This window comes from Cebidichthys violaceus, unplaced genomic scaffold, assembly GCF_023349555.1.
Source record: "Cebidichthys violaceus isolate CVI_PGR_0920_01 unplaced genomic scaffold, fCebVio1.0.p SCAF_6, whole genome shotgun sequence".
NCBI lineage: Eukaryota > Metazoa > Chordata > Actinopteri > Perciformes > Stichaeidae > Cebidichthys > Cebidichthys violaceus.
The window spans coordinates 7,756,243-7,777,632 of NW_027176816.1; the positions used below are offsets into that span (position 1 = coordinate 7,756,243).

Below are 21,390 nucleotides of genomic sequence, written 5' to 3' on the forward strand. Positions count from 1 at the left end.
GCAAGAAAATAAATCCCATGTGGAAGAGCCGCTGTGTGGGATCACAGACAGCCGCCTGACCCCCCAGATCCGCCGGGGGAGGCCAAGGGCGCCGGCACGACAGCATAACCCCCCCCCTCCACTCCACCCCCCCCGCCCGCCCGCCAGGGTCTAATGTTACTCTGCCTGCTTGCCAACTCTGGAGTTCGAGGACTGCGTTGGTCCCACACTAGTTCAGGTTTAAAACTGTTTTTTTTTCTTGGGACATTTTTGGATGAGTGCTTGGGTGAAGATTTAGCTTAAGGCCTAGGTTATACCACAAAAATAGCACCAAGGTCTTTCTGTGCTTACAGAGCCATACACTGTTAAAATGTTTTGAAACCTAAAACGAAGGGGAAATTTGACTTAAACCTCATTGAAAAAGGGGCTGGTGCAGTCGCTGGTGTTCAGAGACGGCACACAGTGGCCAAAAAACACAGCCTGCTGAGCAATTAGAACACATACTGAGAATATAAAGTTTTGAAATACGATGTGGTGTTTAGCACCACCACCAGATGGAGGGTATTGAAATGCCAAATTTAGTGCTTTCTCTTGTCAGAATTTCAACTCTCTGATCAACATTGTTCCCCCTTCTAACGTATGATGTGTCTCCATGTCTGCTAACTGCTAAGTACACTCAAAGCCCACAGACTGCATCCCCTGAAACATTTTCTGATATTAAATTCCACAAATTCCAATTTAGGAGAGCTAATCTCCCTCCAGGACCCCTGAGAAGTATCATGTCTAGATAAAATGAGAATGAGTCAGCAAAAGGTAGCAGGGGAGCTAATAGATTTAACAAGTATTAATGACTACAACAGAAGGTTGACCTGAAACAAGAGATGTTGTCTCACTATTTCTGCTCTGATTGGCTCAAATAGTGCGGATATGAGAAGTGGTTGAAAAAAAAATGAAACGGTGAACCATGAAATTGGTCCACTGTAATGGGTAGGTATGCAATTTGACATCTTCATCATCTTCACAGATATTTGGTATTACGTCCATATTGCAAATGCAGGAAGTAATTCTCCCTTTACGTAGTGAGGCAGAAGGAAGGTTGTGGAGGTCTGGGTGGTGGATGGGGGTGTAGAATTCACTCCGGGACCACAGACCTGCTATTAATATATATATATTTTTGTTTCACTAATTGACTAATTGTAACAACAAATTTCCCCTAAACACCCTAAAGTGTTTTAGTTGCCTAGCCCTCACATCAACCGTACCGTAGTGGTCATGTGCAGAAGTCAATGTTCTTGACTGTAGAGCTGCAGCCCAGCAATTCTTGTACATCTCCAGCCCTGACATCCTTTGCCTCCACATCAATACAATGGAAGTCAATTTTCCACAGTGTCTCCTTGTGAAACCAATTGACAATGTGCTTTTTGCGGATTATCAAGAGAGATATTGAACTTAAGCACTGTATTCAATGCCTTGAGCACCTCAAGTGAAATTCCATTCTTCTCCATTTGGGTGGTGATAGAAATCTCAAAATCGGGTAGGCCTATCTCACAACCTGTTCCGGTCGACCAAAACTACATGCGTGGCTCGATAACACTCAGTACATGTACGAACACATATCAATAAATCTTTGGATAACTTTTTTGCAGATAATATGTCACTTGTGTAGGCTGGTATGTGAACTGAACGTGACAGCTTGAGCTAGCAGCAGACTGAACGTACGAATGAAGCGCAAGTCGGGCGTGTTCACTTTACTGTTACAGGCTCCATGCTGAACTGCATTTGAACTTGTGAAGCAACTAATTAGCTCATAGTAGAACATTTGAAGAACTACACAGTCAGCGATGAAAACATCTTTGAACCGAACAGAATGGAGTGATCAGAGTAAGCAAAGTGATTTGTAATTTCCAGCAGATAAAACAGCCTTCCACTATGATGAGAACATATGCTAATTTCTCATTTGGGTGAAGTGGCTCCTAAAACTAGACTACGGCTCCTGAAAAGTCTATAGAAGTAGAACTCGTGGGTTGAATTCACACTAATTGGGATCAACAGACAGTCTTCAAGCTAAACCTAAGTTGATTTTTTTCTTAACTTCCTCCTGTGACTTTATCGGCTCTTGGCTTTATTTCTATTGGGAGAATTGGACAGGACATACTGCGTAGGCCTCCTAAAGAAATTCATACTCTGCTTTAAATAGTTAATTACTCTCGCCGTGTCTCCGGCGGCGTCTGGATGTGGATAAGGTTGGGGGGGGGGGGGGGGGGGGAGACGGAGCCGCTTCTGTCTGTCTTCCTTTCTTTTTTTCCAGTAGGGGCAGGCCTATATATTTTGCAGCTCATGTCTGAAAGGCTGGCTCCAAGCGCCAGGGGTGGGCTCTCGCTCTCTGATGGTTTTCCAGTGAGTATTTGTCAGGTCAGACTGTGCACCGCCCGGCGGTCTCCGCTCCTCTCCCCGGGTTATTTATTACCTCTCTCCCCCGCCGGCAGCGCTGCGGCTCCGGGGCCGCTGCCAACAACGGCGCAGAGGCGGGGGCCGCGTTAGGGGGGTTCTCGTCGGACGACGAGGGCAAAAAGGAATGGACATTAAATGCAGTTTGAGGACGGACAGAATTTCAGGCTTTATAACATGGCGAAGTTTGCCGTCCTCGACATTTTTCGTAAACATCCTGTGTAGTTTTCAGACTGACCACAGAACCAGGAGTGAACTGGTCTGGATTGTTGGATTGTATATCAAGTTCAGTCCTGTTTGTGTTTTTTTGTGATACCCCAACTAGTGGCACATCGTATGGCTCAAAGAATCTCCATTAGTGCTGACATAATTACTAGTGCAGTAGAAAATAAATTTCCAACAATTTTGATACTTAATTATTTTAAGTCAATTGGTAGGATTTGCTGCTTTTCTAATATATCTATCATAGTAGATCAACTATTTTTGTGTGTTGGACTGTTTGTCACATTAAACAAGCCATTTGAAATCACATTCAAATCTAAATTATGATGACATTTTTAGTTTTTGCCAACATTTTATAGGCTAAACGATTAAGATATTAAGAACCTACAGATGAATCCATAATGACCATAATCACCATACTTAATCACCATAGTTAATCATCATAGTTTGTCCATGATAATGTTGATCCATGGTACTGCCATACAGGCAATTTGCATTATATTGGAAATCAGCCATCTACAATATCTATATGTAAAAAAAAAATTGATCTAGTTGTCAGTATCCTTGTTGAAAGGGAAAATGGACGTCCAAAGTTGTAAAAAAATTAAAAAAGCAGGAATCATTAATTTATTATTTTCATCATTATTATTATACGGCTCCTTTTCAGTACACTTACAATAACATGATCACCATTTAATTTAATAGTTATACAAACATAAACTATTAAAAAAGACAGAACAGTGGAGTTAAAATATCTGGAGATATAGACGAAACCTATTGGGATGTTGAAGACAGTGTAACATATCTGTATGTGAACATTAGTGTAACATAATATCAATAACACAATGGAGAGAACCATTCACGTCTCAATATTTATTTTTTGTCGAACATAAAATCTTAAAATGGATGATTTTATTTTGTTTCTTGATGAGATTAGTTTTCTTCCGTGGATATTGAGGAAATCTGCCAATGCTACAAATAAAACATAAACTGAAAATAAAGAGTGTTACTGATGGTTTTGGTGACAGACTCAGAAGAGAGACTCAGAGTTAGGGTTTTAACTCACCAGATTAATCACACTTGAAACTGCATTCAGGAATAGAAAGAGAAACTATAATATGAGGAGACGCCGGTGTTTCCATGAGTAGCTGGTATATTTTTGCATTTTGAGTAAAAGGCACCCATTTTTTGTCTTGCTGTGAAATCTAAAACCACACTTTCAAAAGTCATATCATAGATATTATTAAAGAGACATGTGACATGTAAGGGACACATAAACAATACACAGTAAGCTGAAGGAATTGGCTGTAGTCATAGCAAGATACTCGTTACTGTAATATAGTTATGTACTGATAATTGGTATTTCCTAATTTGTTTTAAATTCATAGGGTGTATGAGCAGGTGTGTGTTTTTCTGTGCTTAGTTTTTTTTTGCTTTCTTTTTAGATACACAGGACCACACAGTAGTAAAAGAAGCAAGAAGTAAGAAAGGGTTGAGGTAGAAAGGTTAAATAAGGTTTCCCGATCACATCAAACATTTGAACAAAAGGCTGATGGAAAAATCTACTCCGTTTACGCCTAAACGATTTTTGAAGATGGTGGAAGTGGAAGTGTCATCACCGTACAAGTTTGGGGAACCCCTCCGCAATGAGCCATCGAGAATGAGTCACGATCAGGGACTGGGACCGGGTGTAGGAGGGTTAGGGTGTCCCCTTTATGACTGGTTTCACCAGGGCTCTCCCGATGCTGCAACCTCCAGCAACCAACGCACACATCCGCAAGGTTTTCCATCAAGACATTTCGATGTGGTGAGGGCTGGTTTGATAAAGAGAGACTCAAAGAGCTTCTCATCTGAAATGTAGTGTTCCACTTCCTAGAAATGGGTTTGTAAACATACGCCAGAAAATGTCAGCGGCTCATGATTTATGTCACTGCTTCTGTTGAGAACACTCACCAACATGTGGGAAGTGACATTATTGTTTGGTTGAAAAATGTTGCCTTTCGATTTCATTTTTTTCAGACTGAGTCTACTTTGAAAGGTAACTCTTGGATAAGTGATTTCAGGTCACTTTTTTAGTTTTTAGCTGTGAGTGTAAAATCTGTTTTGGTCTCTTCCTGATCCACAAACCCACTAATTCCATTACATTCCCTTGAGACATCACAACTCCTCAGTTCCAGAAGGAAAAATGTCGATCTTCGGCCCGTCACTGTGTTTGGTGAGGTAGCCGGCGTGTGTTTTTGTAAATGTCTGCCGTGTCTGTTTGCCTGCCGGCTGTCGGCGTTATACCAGTTCTGGCCAGGCTGTGGTCTCTGGCCTTCCCGTACACCGCTTCCGCCTGCGGTGTGGCGTGCCTCCTTCCTGTGTGTGTCAGAGGCAGTTTGGCCTGATTTATAGGCCCCTGACACACGGCATTTTGGTCCCCACCTCTGCTGCTGGAATGGCTATTCCATGTGTTGGTGGTGGATCCACCTGGGTGGTTCTCCACTGATGGGGGTCAGATGTGGTCCCGCTCACGAGCGCCAATAGCTCAGGGGAACATAACCTGCAGACAGTGTGGAGAGAAAGTGCTTTCAGAAAATGTGGTTCCAGGCTGAGGAGGTTTTACTTTAGTTAAAGCAACGTTTGCAGCAACGGTAGCACATATTTATGATCAGTCCTTTTGAAATATTCTGTATCTACACATGCTTTACTCAACAGTAAAACAAAATACAAGTCAAAGACATTGATGAAGGTTAGCTTTTACTGTAAAGAGTTTAACTTGTTAACGTGACAGTGATATCTCAGGAACACCTGCAGAGAATTTCTTCAAATTGGGCAAAAATGTACACCTGGACTCAAGAATGAGCAGATGGAAATTTGGTTATCAAAGGTCAATGTGAAGTCATAAAACACGTTTTTTGCCATAACGCTGATTATGACAATTTCACACAAATGTCTAATAGCATCATAACATGATGAAGTGGCACAATTGGACAGACACTGATGTAAACTGCAACACGACTGGTTTGCTTTGACACTGTTAAACAGTTTAAGGCTTGCTGAAGTGGCCACAGCAGCTGAGTTTAAGTTGGGGGAGAGAGAGAGCAAGGTGGTGCCACTGTAAAACAAAGAGGTGGTTGAATGTAGACCCACCAGGAGAACGTAAAACAAACCGTGTGCGGACCTGCAGCTGATGCCAAAGGCAGATCATGGTGACCTTTGTGATCCTCTGTATTGGGGGGGGGGGACTTTAAACTTCTACTAACTCAATGAATGTGCTTTATACGTTTTAGATATGAAGACACGGCTTTTACAACCAGTTTTAGATTAATTTGCATAGGTGGAAATGACGGTTAACTTCCTCGTGCTCTCTAATGAGGGTTCCTCCATTTTACGCACTGAAGCGTCGTCCCTCGCAGTCCCCCCTCCTCTCTGTGGCTCTCGCCGAGCCTCCGCTGTTTAAATGGGCCAAGTTGAGAAGCGGCGGAGAGTGCAAATCTTGTTTGGTCTGGGTCTGTGAACTTCAGCGTGACTTCAACGACATACACAGGGGTTAAAAACAACTCTTTCCAAACTTTCAACTGTATTAATGCTGTTCAAATACTAAAGGATATCAAGCCTGGTATGTTCGGCTTGTGGTTCTGATTAATGCCATATGCCACATTGTTTTAGGCAACAGAAGAAATGTACTATTATCAGTTTATCTTTTTATTGTCTTCATTGGCTGTGGATTTGTGTCTTGGCCACGTGTAAACTCCCCGTAACTGAATCGATGTGCGTTGTTTTCTAAGACTGCACAGCCGATTCTAATTTTTGCATCTACTCGGTGAATATATATATATATATATATATGTTTTTTAAATCTCCAGACTACTTCTAATTTCCCCAAAGGCAAAGAAATAAGAGACACGACGCGTAGCCGCGACTGGTAATGGTCACCATAGGTAACATAATGTCCGGGGCTCAGGGCTCACCATGTCAGGTATTAACAGACCGAGTGTGATTAAATGTGGGAGGTAGAAGCTGTGAGGCTGGCGGAGAGCGCTGCTGCCGCTGCGAGCTGGAAACTACTGAATGGGAATCTATCCGGCAACTTCACCAGACCGCTGTCTCACGGCGACACGGGGGCTCTGCGTAAAACCAAGCGGCGCGTCTCCAAGTCTGGCTCAGCCCAACTCGCAGACGGAGAGGACGCTGAAGTTGGATCCGTCGAGCAGCTTTTCACTTGTTACCGGCGCTCGACACCCACGAACATGCCTGCTATCAAGAAGGAGAGGCTGGATGGAGACGACATGGCATTGACTCCGTTCAACCAGTCCGAATACCTGGCCCCTTTAAATGCCACCGCTATCCCCGTGGTGACCCCGCATCCGCCGCCCTACGACCATATTTTCGCCCATCACCGTGCGTACTTGGGGCTCCACGACTCGGCGCTGCATCACCAGCACCTCCACCATCACACGGACGACTTAATGCTGGAGAGGTTCTCCTCCATCCCCGACTTTCAGCCCTTCTTCGACAACGGGGAGCCGTGCATCGAGGTGGAGTGTGGGGAGAACAAGGCTTTGCTTTATATCAATAAATTGTGTCAAGGTAGTAAAGGACCCTCGATTAAATACAGGGGCGAGTGGCTTACCCCCAACGAGTTCCAGTTTGTCAGTGGACGAGAGACCGCCAAAGATTGGAAACGCAGTATTAGACACAAAGGTAAGAATAACCTTCACTGTCCTCACGGTTCGTTGGCAGAGATGGACACCTCGCCATCAATTCAACACTTTTTAGCCGCCGCTTATTCTGGGTACAAAGTTGGGTCTCGTGGTTCGGTGCTGAGTTTTGGAGTGAAAGGGTTACAGCAATCGGTGCGTAAGGAGACCGATGAAAAAAAAGGCGCATATCCTCCACATACCCTCCGAGGCTTTGACACAGAGTTTGGGCTGCGACCATACACCAAAGCGGGCTTTTTGGAGTAGGCTGCACTGGGACCGAGGTGAAAAGTTAGACTTAGATAATTCATCGCGTGACAGTTAAAAGATGTTTTTCCTCATTATAGGATGAATCGTTCCGTTAGGGTGCAGCTGCACTTTTACGCATCGCACGTTAGGTTCGAGATAGGCTATATCTTTTTTTTAATTAGCGCGTTGTTTGTCCACTCAGCGCCACAGCTTGTGATAAATGTGATGTATTTGCAAACAATTCAATTTTTAACTAAATATTAGGCTAATTTTAAAGCTGTTCTTATCCATAGACGGATTTTATAGTTATCTGTTCGATTTTCCGGTACAATAACCTTGACAGCATTAATGCAGTGATACTGTTCCGGTGTTTTTATGTGGACATTTTTAGCATAGTATTTTGAAACAATAATTCCGCATGGTGCGCCCCCGCGCCCCCCCCCCCCCACAAACTCACGCGCACACACAAGGTTACTCAGGCAGAACTGACACGCGTTAAGATGTGTTGGGGGAGAGTGTCGCCCCCAGGTCAAAAATGGTAGCCTAATAGTTTAATATACCGATTCCTATAGACAGATGACAGTAGGCTGCTGTCTCTCTGGCTCACAAAACTTTACCTATGAATAGATTTAAACTTCAATGCAGAAAAGTCGAGAGATAAGTCAAGTTGTCAGCAGGGACTGACTTCTTCAGGGTTCAAGTGTTGATTGGAGGGTTTTTGACAAGATTTGTCTTGCAAACTTTGAGTCCTGAGAGGGTGGGCTGAAGAAAAGGGCCAATTCTCAAGCAAGTTGACAAATACCTTATCACATGCTGTGTCATGGGGGAGATGAGTTTGATGGCTGGAGAATATGGTTGGGATTTACTAAAAGCGTTTCTCTTGTTTGTTTGTTTTTCCAGGGAAAAGTCTCAAGACTCTTATGTCCAAAGGAATCTTACAGGTGCACCCTCCGATCTGTGACTGTCCTGGCTGTCGAATTTCATCTCCAGTGGTAAGAACATTGTATTGGTGTTACACTCTCTGTCTGTACTTCTACAGTCAATATGTCAACTAGGACAAGCTCCATGGAAAATATAGTTTTAGTTTGACTATTTTGCTGTGGATGTTCATGACATGGAACATGAGGAGTTGAAATATCCCGGATAGTTCATTGTGGTCGTCAAGAATTTGCCTCATTGGTGAAAGTTATAACTTGTCAAAGGGCACAATGCACCCAGACAGAACTGGAAGATATACAAAATATATGTGTGAAAACAAGTATTTGTGATTGTAATATTGTGGTAAAGCCGAAAACTAGTGTTTTTATAGTTACGTAAAACAAATCTTTTTCATTGTTTTGACTTGGTGGTAATAAATGCTTGTGCTTGCCTAGCTGTAAGATTAAGTTATACAAAAATGAATTTAGATTCAGTTTATCTGGTGTGAAAGCAGGACTAGGCATACTAATATTTCATTGACACATTTGTGTTGTGTCGCCCAGCTTTACATACATGAAACAGTGGGTGAGTGTATGTTGGAGCATTGTCTTTGTCTGTAACCTTGGTGATGAAGACCCTACAGGCACACATGTCGACTTTGATGGTAATGTTTCTCAGCATGAATATCAAATCCACTTTCAGCCTTTCACCGATGCTGAGTATCAAACAGCCTTTTAATTCAGAGGCATTGAGCTGCCCAGTGTGGCTGTTAGGTGTTGTTGGTCGGGCTTCTCTGTCCCATTGTATCCGTTTCCTCACCTGGCTGCTGAACTTTTGTTTGCCTAGTGCGTCCCTCAGGGCTCAGGCCAGGGGCACAATGCCAAACCTTGAGGCCTTGCAGGTGTGTCACGATTACAGCATCACCGCTCTGTGTGTTTGTGTGTCAGCTTTGAGCAAGCACACTGCCGGCTCACCGTCGCCAAATCTGTTCACACAGGTGTGAGTGTGTGAGTGTGTGTGTGTGTGTGTGTGTGTGTGTGTCTTTGCGCGCATGTGTTTTTATCACCACGGAGCGCATCTGTCGTCGCTCCCAAGCACTAATCTTGAGGGAAGGGTGTAAGAGGCTTAGCGAGCTACTGAGCGTGGCTACTGCTGATTATTGTGGGCGAGGCACGCAAGGCAAAGGCGGTTTAGATAAGCCGGAGGTGTTTGAGTGATACAGGTAAACTGGTGACATTTTTCACAGCCACAAATGAAGACCTGTACCCTTACACATAGGGTTCAGCCAGGCAAATTAGCTGAGGGAGGTAGGGTGCAGGGAAAACAGATAGTAGAAATACACGTCTTCATTTTCACTGATGGGTTTGAGCCATGTTTGCTAATGTTCAAGGCTCATCGCAGATATCAGTGATCGTCTTGCTAGGGCTTGTACAGCTGCACTTCAATTACAGCTGTAACGTAGTGAAACTTTGTTACTGACGTGAACGGGGATATGAGAGCTTTAAGGTTGTTGTTGTTGTTGTTGTAGCCCTCTCTCCTTCTCTTCCTCTCCTTGTCTGGTGCTGAAGCTTGAAGTCAAACCCATCAAGTGAATACCACCGTGACACGTTCATATACACACACACACACACACACACACACACACACACACACACACACACACACACAGGCTAAGTATGTTGGCAGCTCCGTGCGAGGCGGTGAGGGTGAGACGGAGGAGGGAGGGCAGAGGGGATTGTATGGCCTGTACTGGCGTCTCCCTCTCTCCCCACTGACTCCCCTCAGGGCATGGCAGCCAGCACTCCCTCACTGATGAGCTCTCTCTCTCTCTCTCTCTCTCTCTCTCTCTCTCTCTCTCTCTCTCTCTCTCTCTCACTCACTCACTCACTACACACTGTATGCCTGCCTACTTAGACAAATTACCTCATGCAGTCATTGATTTTCAAAGTTTGATGGCTGAACTTTGTGTGATCTTGTTTCGCTATAGGCATGAGGCAAGTGATCATAAAAAAGTGTAACAGCTGGTGGGAAGACTTTTCACCTGTCTGCTCAGAGCTCACGGAAGTTAATATGCTGCGTCTACCCATTCATAACAACACGACTGTTGTTATATCCAACAGTGTAGCATTTAAATATGTTGATGATGTTGTTTATCCACACTTATGGACACGATGATAACTACCTTTGAAGGTGTATTTGCTTTCTATTAAGCATGTTATGTAATAATCAAGTGCTTAAATGATTTCTTCACTTAAATTGTTATTAAAGTAGCCCATTGGAATCGTTAGATGTTGCTTATTTTGTGCGTTTTGGACTGCATGTCATTCTTTTTGCACGTATAATACTCAAGATTATGTATGCAAGTTTCTTTTCTTGGCTCCGTATGTTTGTGTTTTTGTCTGTACATACTTATGTGTTAGTTTGTATCCGTGTCTCAGTACGTGCATGTCCGTGATTATTTGTACGCCCGCGATGGCTGGCTTGACTTGCCTGCTTGCTGTGTGCGCATGTGTGTGTGTGCGTGCGTGCGTCTCCTCCCGGGAGAGCTGGGCTTCCTCTGCTCTGTTATTTCAGCGGAACTGGCGGAGGCCGGGAGGAAATTACACTCCCCTCCTCCGGCTCGTAAAGACCTCTTTCAATCAAGGGCTCCTCTTGCAAAGTGGAATTAAATACACACACACACACACACACACACACACACACACACACACACACACACACCGACATACACAATTTTACACAAACTTATATTCTATCTCATCACATTTTCATAATTGTGTTAATGGGGAAAAAAGATAATTAAAATCAAAGTGAAACATATTGAGTGAAATAATAGAAGTTGAGCTGTTATGTGATGTGGAGTTGTACCTACTGTACACTGCTTCTGTTTTACGTGTTGTGTGTTTGTGCTTGCGTGTGTGTTGCTGAGGTTATGTTGCTATGGTAACACCGGAATCGGTCATTGGCCCAGAAGTGTACAGAACTGTGGTCGCATCGAGTGTGTTTATGCACTTCTGTGTGCGTCTCTCTATGAGTATCGGACACATTAGAGATTAAGGAAGACTCTAATGATATGTGCATTGTAGGGCTCAATGTCGCTTATATAGATCAATATGAATTGGAATATGTGTCAAACATATAGAAATACAGTGACAGTCGTACACACACACTTGCAAAAACTCTTTTGAGCCTCTTGTTGACTTTCTATCTATGAATAACTCTGTTAAAATAAACAGTTTAATAAGCCATTAGTCAGAGCTTAATGTGTGTGTGTGTGTTAGCGTGTGTACATGCTCTGTGTGAGCTTTCTAAAGTGATGCTCACTAAATGACTGGATGCATGTGTGTGGATCCTGTTAACAGGCAGCTGAAATAAGTTGGAGCATCTGTCTATCGGCCAAATGCAGTTTATCACAACAAAGCCAAAAGCGTGAGTCCTCTGATGGTTAAAGACATGTTCGGTCACATCAGGCAGTAATGTCCTGTCATAGTTTTACTCATACATTCATCAGTACACTCAAACAGGCACACTTAATGTATATAAACACAGGATTACGAGTAATTAAATTCATTAGTGTTGTACAGTTATATGATAATTTGCAAAGTTTATCAGCGATGTAGTAATAAAGTTATGAATTTGCTGAGCATCATATTTTGAATGTATACTGTGTATTTAAACCATGGTAAACATATTTAGCGTACACATTCTTTGTGTTTATTTTTATTTCATAATAACGTGCTAAAAAGTCAGCATGAGAAAGATTAAAGACGCATTAAGGCTACATTTTATAATGCTAGCATAAATGAGGGTCATCTGAGTTCATCTTGATTTTCCCTCCACAACATTATTTATGCTCATAATTCAAATTGTGTATTTCTTTATTTCATAGATCGAGCCCTGAGACTTTGAAGAGGTGTACTTTTAACAGTGTGGCAGTGTATTCAATGAAACTATTTAAAATGTGTTGCTTTACGTGACGTTCTGATAATTGTCAGGATCAAATCTTACTTGTTGGGACCAACCCAAGAGAGAAAACATCAGTTGAATTTACCAACCACAACCTCCTGCCCGCCCCCACGTCCCCTGTGTTTGTCTGAGGAGAGAACGGCTCAGTCGTTACCTGTCCCTAAAGCTCCCCTGTGGAGGCCTCGGTCGGCCTACCCAAACACAGAGAGAAGAAGGGAGGAGGAAGGAGAGAAAAAAAACAAGAGGGAAATGGGAGAGACAGAGGCGCGCTGGCACGCTTGACTGCACCGCCACTGACCTCCCAGCGCCGCCCAAGCAGCCCCCCCCCTCCTCTTCGCCGCCTCTCGCCCTCTGTGCACCTCTCCCCCTCCCCCAATCCCTTACCCATCCCTCCCCCCCTTGCCCTGTGCCGCTCCACTGGGCTGCAACTGCCCGCTCGGCTCAGCGCGTGGGGGCCGAGGGTGCAGGAGAGCATGAGTGTGTGTGTGTGAGTGTGTGTGTGTGTGTGTGTGTGTGTGTGTGTGTGTGTGTGTGTGTGTGTGTGTGGTGGAGGCGGGGTACTCGGTCGCATGCCTGTCCGCCCTACAGTGCTTTCTCACTTTTTTTCTCTTTCTCTCACACGGCCTTGAACAACCAAGTGTTGCCTAAAGTCTGTACATAAACCACACACACGCACGCACGCACGCACGCACGCACGCACGCACGCACGCACGCACGCACGCACGCACGCACACACACACACACACACACACTGTTATCCTGAATCACATTTATTTTGCCAAGTACATTTGCACTAAGGAGTTTTTCTTGATAATGTTCATGCTTGATCTCAAGGCAAATTTATAGAAGTAGCATTTCTCATGTAATGTTGTTTGTGCAATATGTATGGAATGATGCGCGTAATGCAGCATGTGGAGCCACTCAGGCAGTACTTTAATATCACAACAGAATCTTAACTATAAAAGACACATCTACCTCTACATGACTTCCTCTAACCAGAATTTATTCGAGAATTTAAAAGAGTCGACTCTGTAGTGCCAAGCTCTGTAGTGTGTTTTAGTTATACATCTTAAATGTACCCATCGGTATGGTAGAGTAACATGGCTGGAGACGCTCTCCATGCAAAATGAAAAATTTGAGTTTTTGAGTCACACCTAGTTGACAAAAATGTGTGTTCATGTTGCTTGGTTGGTTGATATATCTTGTCACAAATGTTTAAGAAGGCACTCTGCCATCTTTGCTTTGAACTTGCAAAATGTGACACATTGCAGTGATAGGCGTCACAGGAATTATTTTATGCTTGTGTATTCTGCCATCGCAAAAAATGACATTAGTTATAGGATTATACCTACACATACAGTGTGTGCATGTATGTGTGTATATATGGAAGAGTATACCGTATAATTGACCATACAGTGTGGCAGTACTAAAATGTTTGTGTGTTTCGGCAAGTGTATGTTTGTGGTGGATGCGTTTATTCATATACCACTTGTAAATGTCTATATGAGCATTATATTCTTAAGACAGAAGAGTTCAACATGTTTCTGATTTCATAGCTGCAATTTATTCACAGCCGTTCTTAATATTTGCTGTTCTTGCTGATATTGCAGTACGGTTGTTTCGGTGTACACTAATAATTTGATTATAACCAGATTAGGCAAATATAAGGCGTGTCATTTTTTTCCTGTGGCCTGCACAGGATAGTGTGCCTTTGTCTGATTTCATTCAGTGTTTTGATTCTGAACATGCACCTGAAATGTCAGAAAGTCCAGTGGATGCAAATGGGTGTTTCTATAAACAAACATTGTCATGTCTAGTGGTGAAGAAGAAGAAAACAGCTGAATTATTTTGGGATGACAGCAAAACGGCTTTCATGTCACAACTATCTCAAAGTAAAAGAGGTTGTATTAAGGTGCATGGTAAATTAATCAAAGCAGAAACTATAAACACCAACCCAGTCTCTCCATCCTTCTTGTTTTGTGGCACTAATAAAGAGTTTTTTCTACCGGCGACTACACATCATTAGACGTAATCCTTCCTTTCAAGCACATCATATTAACTTTATTATTGGGTTACTGGGGAAATCTGGTTACTACACACCATGTAAACACTTTAATTAAACTATTACTTTAACCTGATTATCCACAGTAATCAGGTTTGCATACTGAGCGATCTCAATTTGACGAAAGCTGACGAATAGTCGCTAATAACCTTCTATGGGTGCACCTATGAAAATGTCAGGACGTGTGAGTCAGAGATGGAGGTGTAAAGAAAAAGTAAGAATTTGAGTTTTGTGAAGAACTTGATCTCAGACTCACACAAACACAAAACAGGCAAATTGTTTTGGCCTTGTTATGTGAGCACGGTAATGACTGCTTCATCCCCTCCATCTCCCACCCTCCTCACGCTCGTTTTTTTCCCTCGCTCCTTCTCTGTCGTCTCCTCATTCCCCCTCCCCCTTTCCCCTACTGCTCGCGCCAAGTCGGCCCGCCATCCCGCCTACACACACACACACACACACACACACACACACACACACACACACACACACACATGCACACACGCTGCGAGGTAACGGCAGACAGGCGCGTGACTCATTAGGCATTCGTCCCCCAGGGAGATTGCTGGGGGGGCGCGTGCGAGGGAGAGAGAGCGCCGCAGCTGCAGGAATGTCACGGGCGGCTACCACTGTGTGTGTGTGTGTGTGTGTGTGTGTGTGTGTGTGTGTGCGCACGCTAATGCTAGTTGGAGCCAGCGGCATGGTACTGCACCTTTCAGGAAAAAACGCAAGGAGAAAGAAGAAAAACCCCCACTTATTAGTCTTTTTTTTCCCACCAAGAGCTCATTTAAAAGTCTGAAATAAATTTAGAGAGAAAACACTAGATTGCCTTATAATTCCTGCTTGAATTTAACGCCTTCGCTGGCCAATGTGTAGCTGTGATATTAGCCTGTATTCTTTTTCAGTACAAGATAATTTAGTTGCTTTTAAAACCAAAACCTTGCCATAAATTAATTAATTACACAACCTAAATGACTTAGAGGAGCATATATGGATGTTTAAACACATTGCTCGGCCCAGCTAATCACCAGATTGCTTTTATTTGAAATATGAGAGTTTTAATACCCATATCTACCCCAGAGAATGTATGCAGATTATATGTTTTGGCCCTTGAAAGACCATATTGAAGTGGGTTACATTTGACTTCTTGCCATTCCTCAAGACTGTGTTCAATCGATTTAGTTAACCCAGGTTACAGTGTATCCAGTGCTAGGCTGTTCAATTTATAATGTTAATTCAAGTGTTGTTATCAAGTTCAACTTCTTGTGTTATCGTCAGAGCATTATTTGTGTATTATATGAATATATGATGGGAAGTGTTTCTGAATGCCTATTGATACGACCATTTCAATTGTCTGTCTAGATTGTGTAAAAAGTTTGTCATTGTGTCCCTATGCATGCGCATCTGTATGTATGTGTGTCTTTTTTTGAGTGTAAATGTGAAGGCCAGATATATTTCTTGGCTGCCAGACTGACAGAAAGCGTGGGAGGTGATATTCATAGAGGTGCTTTTAGTGGGACTTTTATGAGAGACTTTTTTCCATGGCTGAAAGGAGGTTGACCACACACAGTAAGGTTGCCTCAGCTCTGTGCACATGCTTGCGTGTTTGTGCGTGCTCGTACGTGCCCGAACGTTCAGGCGCCCTTCCTTTGAGCGCCCTACGTGGGCTGCCAGGGGTGTGTTTTGCTTCGTGTTTTGTTTCGGAGAGCCCTCCCCCGTGCTGCGGAAGTGTTGCCGGAAGCAGTGGGAGCTCACCCCCAGTTCTGCGTCAGTGCCACTAAAGAAAGGATCGGGGCTTTCCGGGAGGAGGGGGGGGGCTGTCAGCCTGGGTACGTCACGGCCATGTGGGTGGTTGTCTACACGCTCATACACACTCACACAGCCTCAGTCACGACTGGTCTTCGACAAACTATTCTTGTATACACTATTTTGCTGGCATGCTCCAAGTAAAATCCCCCGCTTTAGTTTGGAGGGGAATTCTAAGGAACAGGTGTGTGTGTTAGAGTGTGTGAGAGTGTACATGCAAACGTGTGTGTGTATGTAGTGAGGGTAGTGTGCAATTTTATGTTTTCCCTGATGATGTGAAGACAGCAGTAAAGAGACTTGTACTTGGAGGTGGAGAATTTGTATTTAACAGATGTGTGTGTATCACAGATGAAACTGCATCATTGGAAAAGTGTTGTTCTGATCTTCTAATGTGATGTCACGCTCCTGTTTCCTCCCTCTAATGCGCCCGGTTGGAGCTCCAGCAGTAACTTCCTACAGCGAGGCCTTGTGTTAAAGTAGCAGAAGTATCAGAAAGTGATCCACTGTTCTCAAACGCAGGAGCAGAACTTGTAGAAAGCTCCGACAGGAAAGAAGAAGGAGGAAAAAACCTCTTTTGTGGCAAGGCACGATAAAAAAGAGAAGGGAGAGAAATGTGCAGAACTCTGTGGCCTGCTCATCCTAGGGGATGTTTTCATCTTTCTCTGTCTTCCACCCCCCCCAACTCCTTTTAATGTCTGCCATTTGAGAGACTCCAGAGGGGCTGCACCTGTTTGCCTCTTGGCTAGGAGCCCCCAAATCCCTCCTCCTGCCCCCGCCTGCCACTCATGCTGCCGCGCTTCCTGGGATGGAAGGAGTGAGGGAAGGAGGGAGTAGGGAGGAGCGGTGGAGAGCGGGGTTGCGTGTGGTGGAAGGGATAGCTGGAGGGCTTAAAGGCGTTCGGGAGGAAGAGTAGAGATGTAAGCACAGAGAGAGAGAGGGGGGGGATATAGTTTCAAATCCAAGTCCACTCCACACCGGACAGACCTTACTTCTGTGGAGCTTTCTCTCTCTCATGTTTTGATTTCATTTCTGTATCTTTTCTCACCTTCTCTCACCTGCACAAATCCACATCTGCTCTCCCTCTCTTCTCTGTTAACTTTTCTCCTCAGCCGTTCCTCCCCTGGCTCAATCTCTTCTACTTTCTCTATCTTCCATCTCCGCTCCTCCACTCCTCTCTCCCTTCTTTCTGCCCCTCCTATCTTCTCTCTGTGATAGGACCATGTTAATCTGCAGTGACCTCTTCAGGTCACATTAAAGTTCACTTCCTGATGCCCCTAGGGTCACTCTCTCCTCATTATCCTTTCGGTTCTCGGCCTTGTCCTGGCAGCTTTGGAGCAAAATCAACCAACCACCACCAACCAACTTTTCTCCCCATCAGTTTGGTTTTAGAGTAAAAGTATACCGAACGTGACTTCTGTGTTTTGTGCTAGTGCAAGAAACAGCTTGTTTCAAAGGGAAGCTCCTCTGTTAATGCAGATATACCCGGTTGACCTTAGGACCAGAGTATCTCTTAATTGTCTCGTTACAAATGTGCTCATGAATTGAACTGATTTACAACTGGATGTTATTTAACACTGTTAATTAAATGGAAGTATATTTTGTTACAGTAGTTTACCTTCATACAATTGAACTGTCTTAAGTGGGGGTGACCGTGCAGGGCCGCCTTTCAATCAGAGGGTCGGCGGTTCGATCCCCGGCTCCTGCTCTACTAGTCTCATGTCAATGTGTCCTTGAGCACTTAACCCCAAAATTGCTCCCGTAGCTGCGTCTCCGGTGTGTAGATAGATCCTGAATTGTAAGTCGCTTTGGATAAAAGCGTCTGCTAAATGACTGTAATGTAATGTAATCTTAACTGTTAAGGTCAGTTTGGTCAAGTTTGCATCCTTATATTATTACTTGAAGTGGCAGATGCTGGACGTTTAACCATTTATCCATTGTGTTGAGGAAACTATTTTGACTGTTTATCAATCACGTAAAACCAACTATTTAGACTTCTGTGCTTGCTTGCAAACTAGTTTTCATGAGTGTTTAACCTTAAAAGAAAGTGTTATGTGTTACATCTGACTCAATGTGTGGCTATATGATATATATTTTTATCAAGTTGCAATCTCGAGAGCTACTCCACAATCTTTCCACATACCAACCATGACAACTGCAGAAGGTACCTCCTGGGGTACAAGTACCCCTGGTTGAAAATGACTGATTTAATGTGTTCTTTTACAAGGTGTTTAGTAAGCAGAATAACAGAACACAAAATAACGGATAAATTCTGCAAAGTAAAACTAAGATCCGTTTGCCGTTAAGTCTGGATTTGTCCAGTTTACATTTTCAGAGAGAACTCAACGTGCTGCAATAAAAATAAAAAGGCTCTTGCAAATGATCAAAACCATAAAAAATTTAAAATTGAGAAATGCATTCAACAATTTGACACGTTATACATGAATCCTGTTGTTAATGTCTCGTTTTTCTTCGTGCCTTGCTGTGCAGAACCGTGGACGCTTGGCTGAGAAACGCACCATCCCCCTTCCCCCCAACCGGGTGCCCAAGAAGGAGCTGGCCTCCATCTTCAGCAGTGACGACAGTGAAGGCAGCGAGCGAGCCAGTGGGGATCATGCCCACATCAAACAAGAGGACGAGTTGCATTACAGTATCATGAGAAAGAGGTGAGAGGCACCTGTGACTTCTATGGCCAGGACTTCAATGTAGTTTGAAGGACTGCCCAAGCGTGTTTGATGTTTTGGTCCCATGTCAGTCTTACATGCCAGATACCAGTTGATATTCTAGACCTTTTATTTTATTTCTTACATACAATACAATACACAATGTAGCTTTCCTGGCATATGCGTTGTGTGGTAATACTGCCACAGGAAGAAATGATCATGCTAGTAGCCTCTGTTGTATCATTTTTGTTAAACATTATTTATTTTAATGAGTCCTCTGTTTTGTCAGATTTTGTCTAAAAGCAGAAGGGTGGAACTTTTTTTTTTTGACACCTCCAGAAGTCACTGAAAGTGATTTTTAGGATGATTTAAAGTTGTTAGGGACACATTTTGAGATGAACAGACAAAGAATCGTGTTTCAAAAATAAACCTACAGTTTTTGCTTTGGGATGTCTTATTGAAGGATGCGTCCTCCAATGTTGAATGTGTTAATTGGTTTGTTGATTTGTGTTTTGTTGCTCCTCCCAAGTCTCTGTGTATCTGTCGTGACTTGATATTGAAAGACTGAGTCACCTGAGTCTGCTTCATTGCATCCCATGCTGTGCTTGGCAGCGGTTTGATCACAGAGTGTTTGATATAAAACATTCATAAGATGCTGCTGTTGCGTTTTCATGTCATGTTATTGCACTTTTTCAGCTTAAGTGTAAAGAACGTTTTGAAATGGTTATGAAATAACTAGCTTTGGAATCTATGTTCATTGAGATATGCATTGTGCAGCACAATTGGAATTTTCAAAAGATTTTAGAGCTAGTGGTATGAAATGAGTGAAAAACACAAACAGACTTTGTGAGCCAGACTTTAGATTAATAGAAGAAGTAGTATATGCTGCCTCAAAAACATGCATGGTCTCTGGATCCTCATCCGTTACACTAGTATAGTCTTGTTGTTATTTTAATCAAATCAAGAGGGACACAAAATTCTTGACAGGAACGTCTGTTTTGTGGCAGTGTTGCCATTGTTATTTTTGACAACTAGTTGGCATCAAAACATAAAAATACCACAAATGTTTTCAAAAATGTCAGTGGTTTATTTTGCGAAACCAAACAACGTCGCATTTTAGTGTGAATCAGTAAATTGCTGTTTGACAAATGGTCAAAATGGATAAAGAGGAGTGCTCAAGAGTTGTAGTAGATTGGGTTTGTCATTAAAAATGTGAACTGCATTTACTCAAAGCCTGTTTGGATTCAAGTGAGTAATCATGTTCATATCTTCAGACTTGCAAATACACACATGCAGGGATACAGTGAGGTCACCACATTAAGATGAATAAAATAGTTTTGAAAGGCGGCGCTCCCTCTCTTTGATGGCGTACAGGCTGCTTTGTTACAAACTGAAAAAGATGGGTTTTAAAAAGACATTATTTGCTCATTTTACAATCATTAGTTTGATCCATTTTAAGTGACAGAAATTAAGACATTTTCAATATGACAGACCATGGACAGATATAATGCAGAAGCTGTTCATTGATTAACCTCAGAAAGTCCCCAGCTGCATTATAAGCAGCTTGTGCAACCTCATTACAGGAGGGGATATTTTTTTTTATGTCTTGAGACTTGCGTGTGACACGGTGGACAGCACGGCAACTGTGAAGCTTTAAATGGATCCGCTAACCTCATTTAAGAGGGCTTCCCCTCCCCCTGACACTTGTGCCGCTGGCGTGTTAAGATGATAATGAATTTAAAGAACACTTATGACTAATATGTCAGGCTTTTACCCTTTGAAAGGCGACGGACTCGCTGGAGCCGCAGCTCCGGTCTGTCCTGGGCATCCGTCTCAGCCCTGTTTTATCCCCCAGCGCGGGTCTGGACGAACGGGATAATGGGATGTCCAATCACGGAAATGTGATTTCTATTGACCGCAGCTTCGTAAGTGAGTCGTAGAAGGGTCTTAACAAATTGGATTTGGCCAATGGATGTGAAAAATAAAAGGCCGCTGTATACATGTGTGAGCGTATCTGTGCTGTCTCATCCACACATCATCAAGGCTGGCGGCAGCCCAGTGTCACCTACTGTAGCTGCACTTTAATCGACATGGGCACATCAAAGCAGCAATTATTTATCCAAATGTTTTTATCCTAACATAATTCTTCATGCAGCAAATTAACTTCAGGTGGCATTACATTAAGTGATCCTTTAGACATTCAGCTCCACATATAGATATTTGTTATTTTAGTTATAGAGTAGATTGTTTGGTTAGTTCAGGGGGCTGGTTTTGCATTAAGAGGATTTGTATGTCAGTGTCAACAAGTGCTGCTTTCATCGCTCATCATTCTCAGCTGGACGTCCTCTCAAGTTCATTATACACCGGTCCACCTTCTTTTAACCAGATTAATGTTGATATT

At 43.2% G+C, this 21,390-nt stretch overlaps 1 protein-coding gene across 4 annotated transcripts in view; it reads left to right on the forward strand.

Annotated features, from left to right (window-relative positions):
- The first annotated feature begins 152 nt into the window (after positions 1 to 152).
- samd11 (sterile alpha motif domain containing 11) overlaps positions 153 to 21,390 on the forward strand; it is a 57,467-nt gene continuing 36,229 nt past the window's right edge. For 2 of the 4 annotated variants that reach the window (XM_068732692.1, XM_068732693.1), the window contains exons 1-3: positions 6,154 to 7,335; positions 8,481 to 8,572; positions 18,817 to 18,992. In XM_068732692.1, coding sequence (XP_068588793.1) covers positions 6,636 to 7,335; positions 8,481 to 8,572; positions 18,817 to 18,992 — 968 coding nt within the window. In that variant the 5' untranslated portion in view covers positions 6,154 to 6,635. Of the gene's footprint in view, positions 218 to 6,153; positions 7,336 to 8,480; positions 8,573 to 18,816; positions 18,993 to 21,390 lie in introns of those variants that run through there. The other 2 variants (XM_068732695.1, XM_068732694.1) reach the window with 2 other exon arrangements.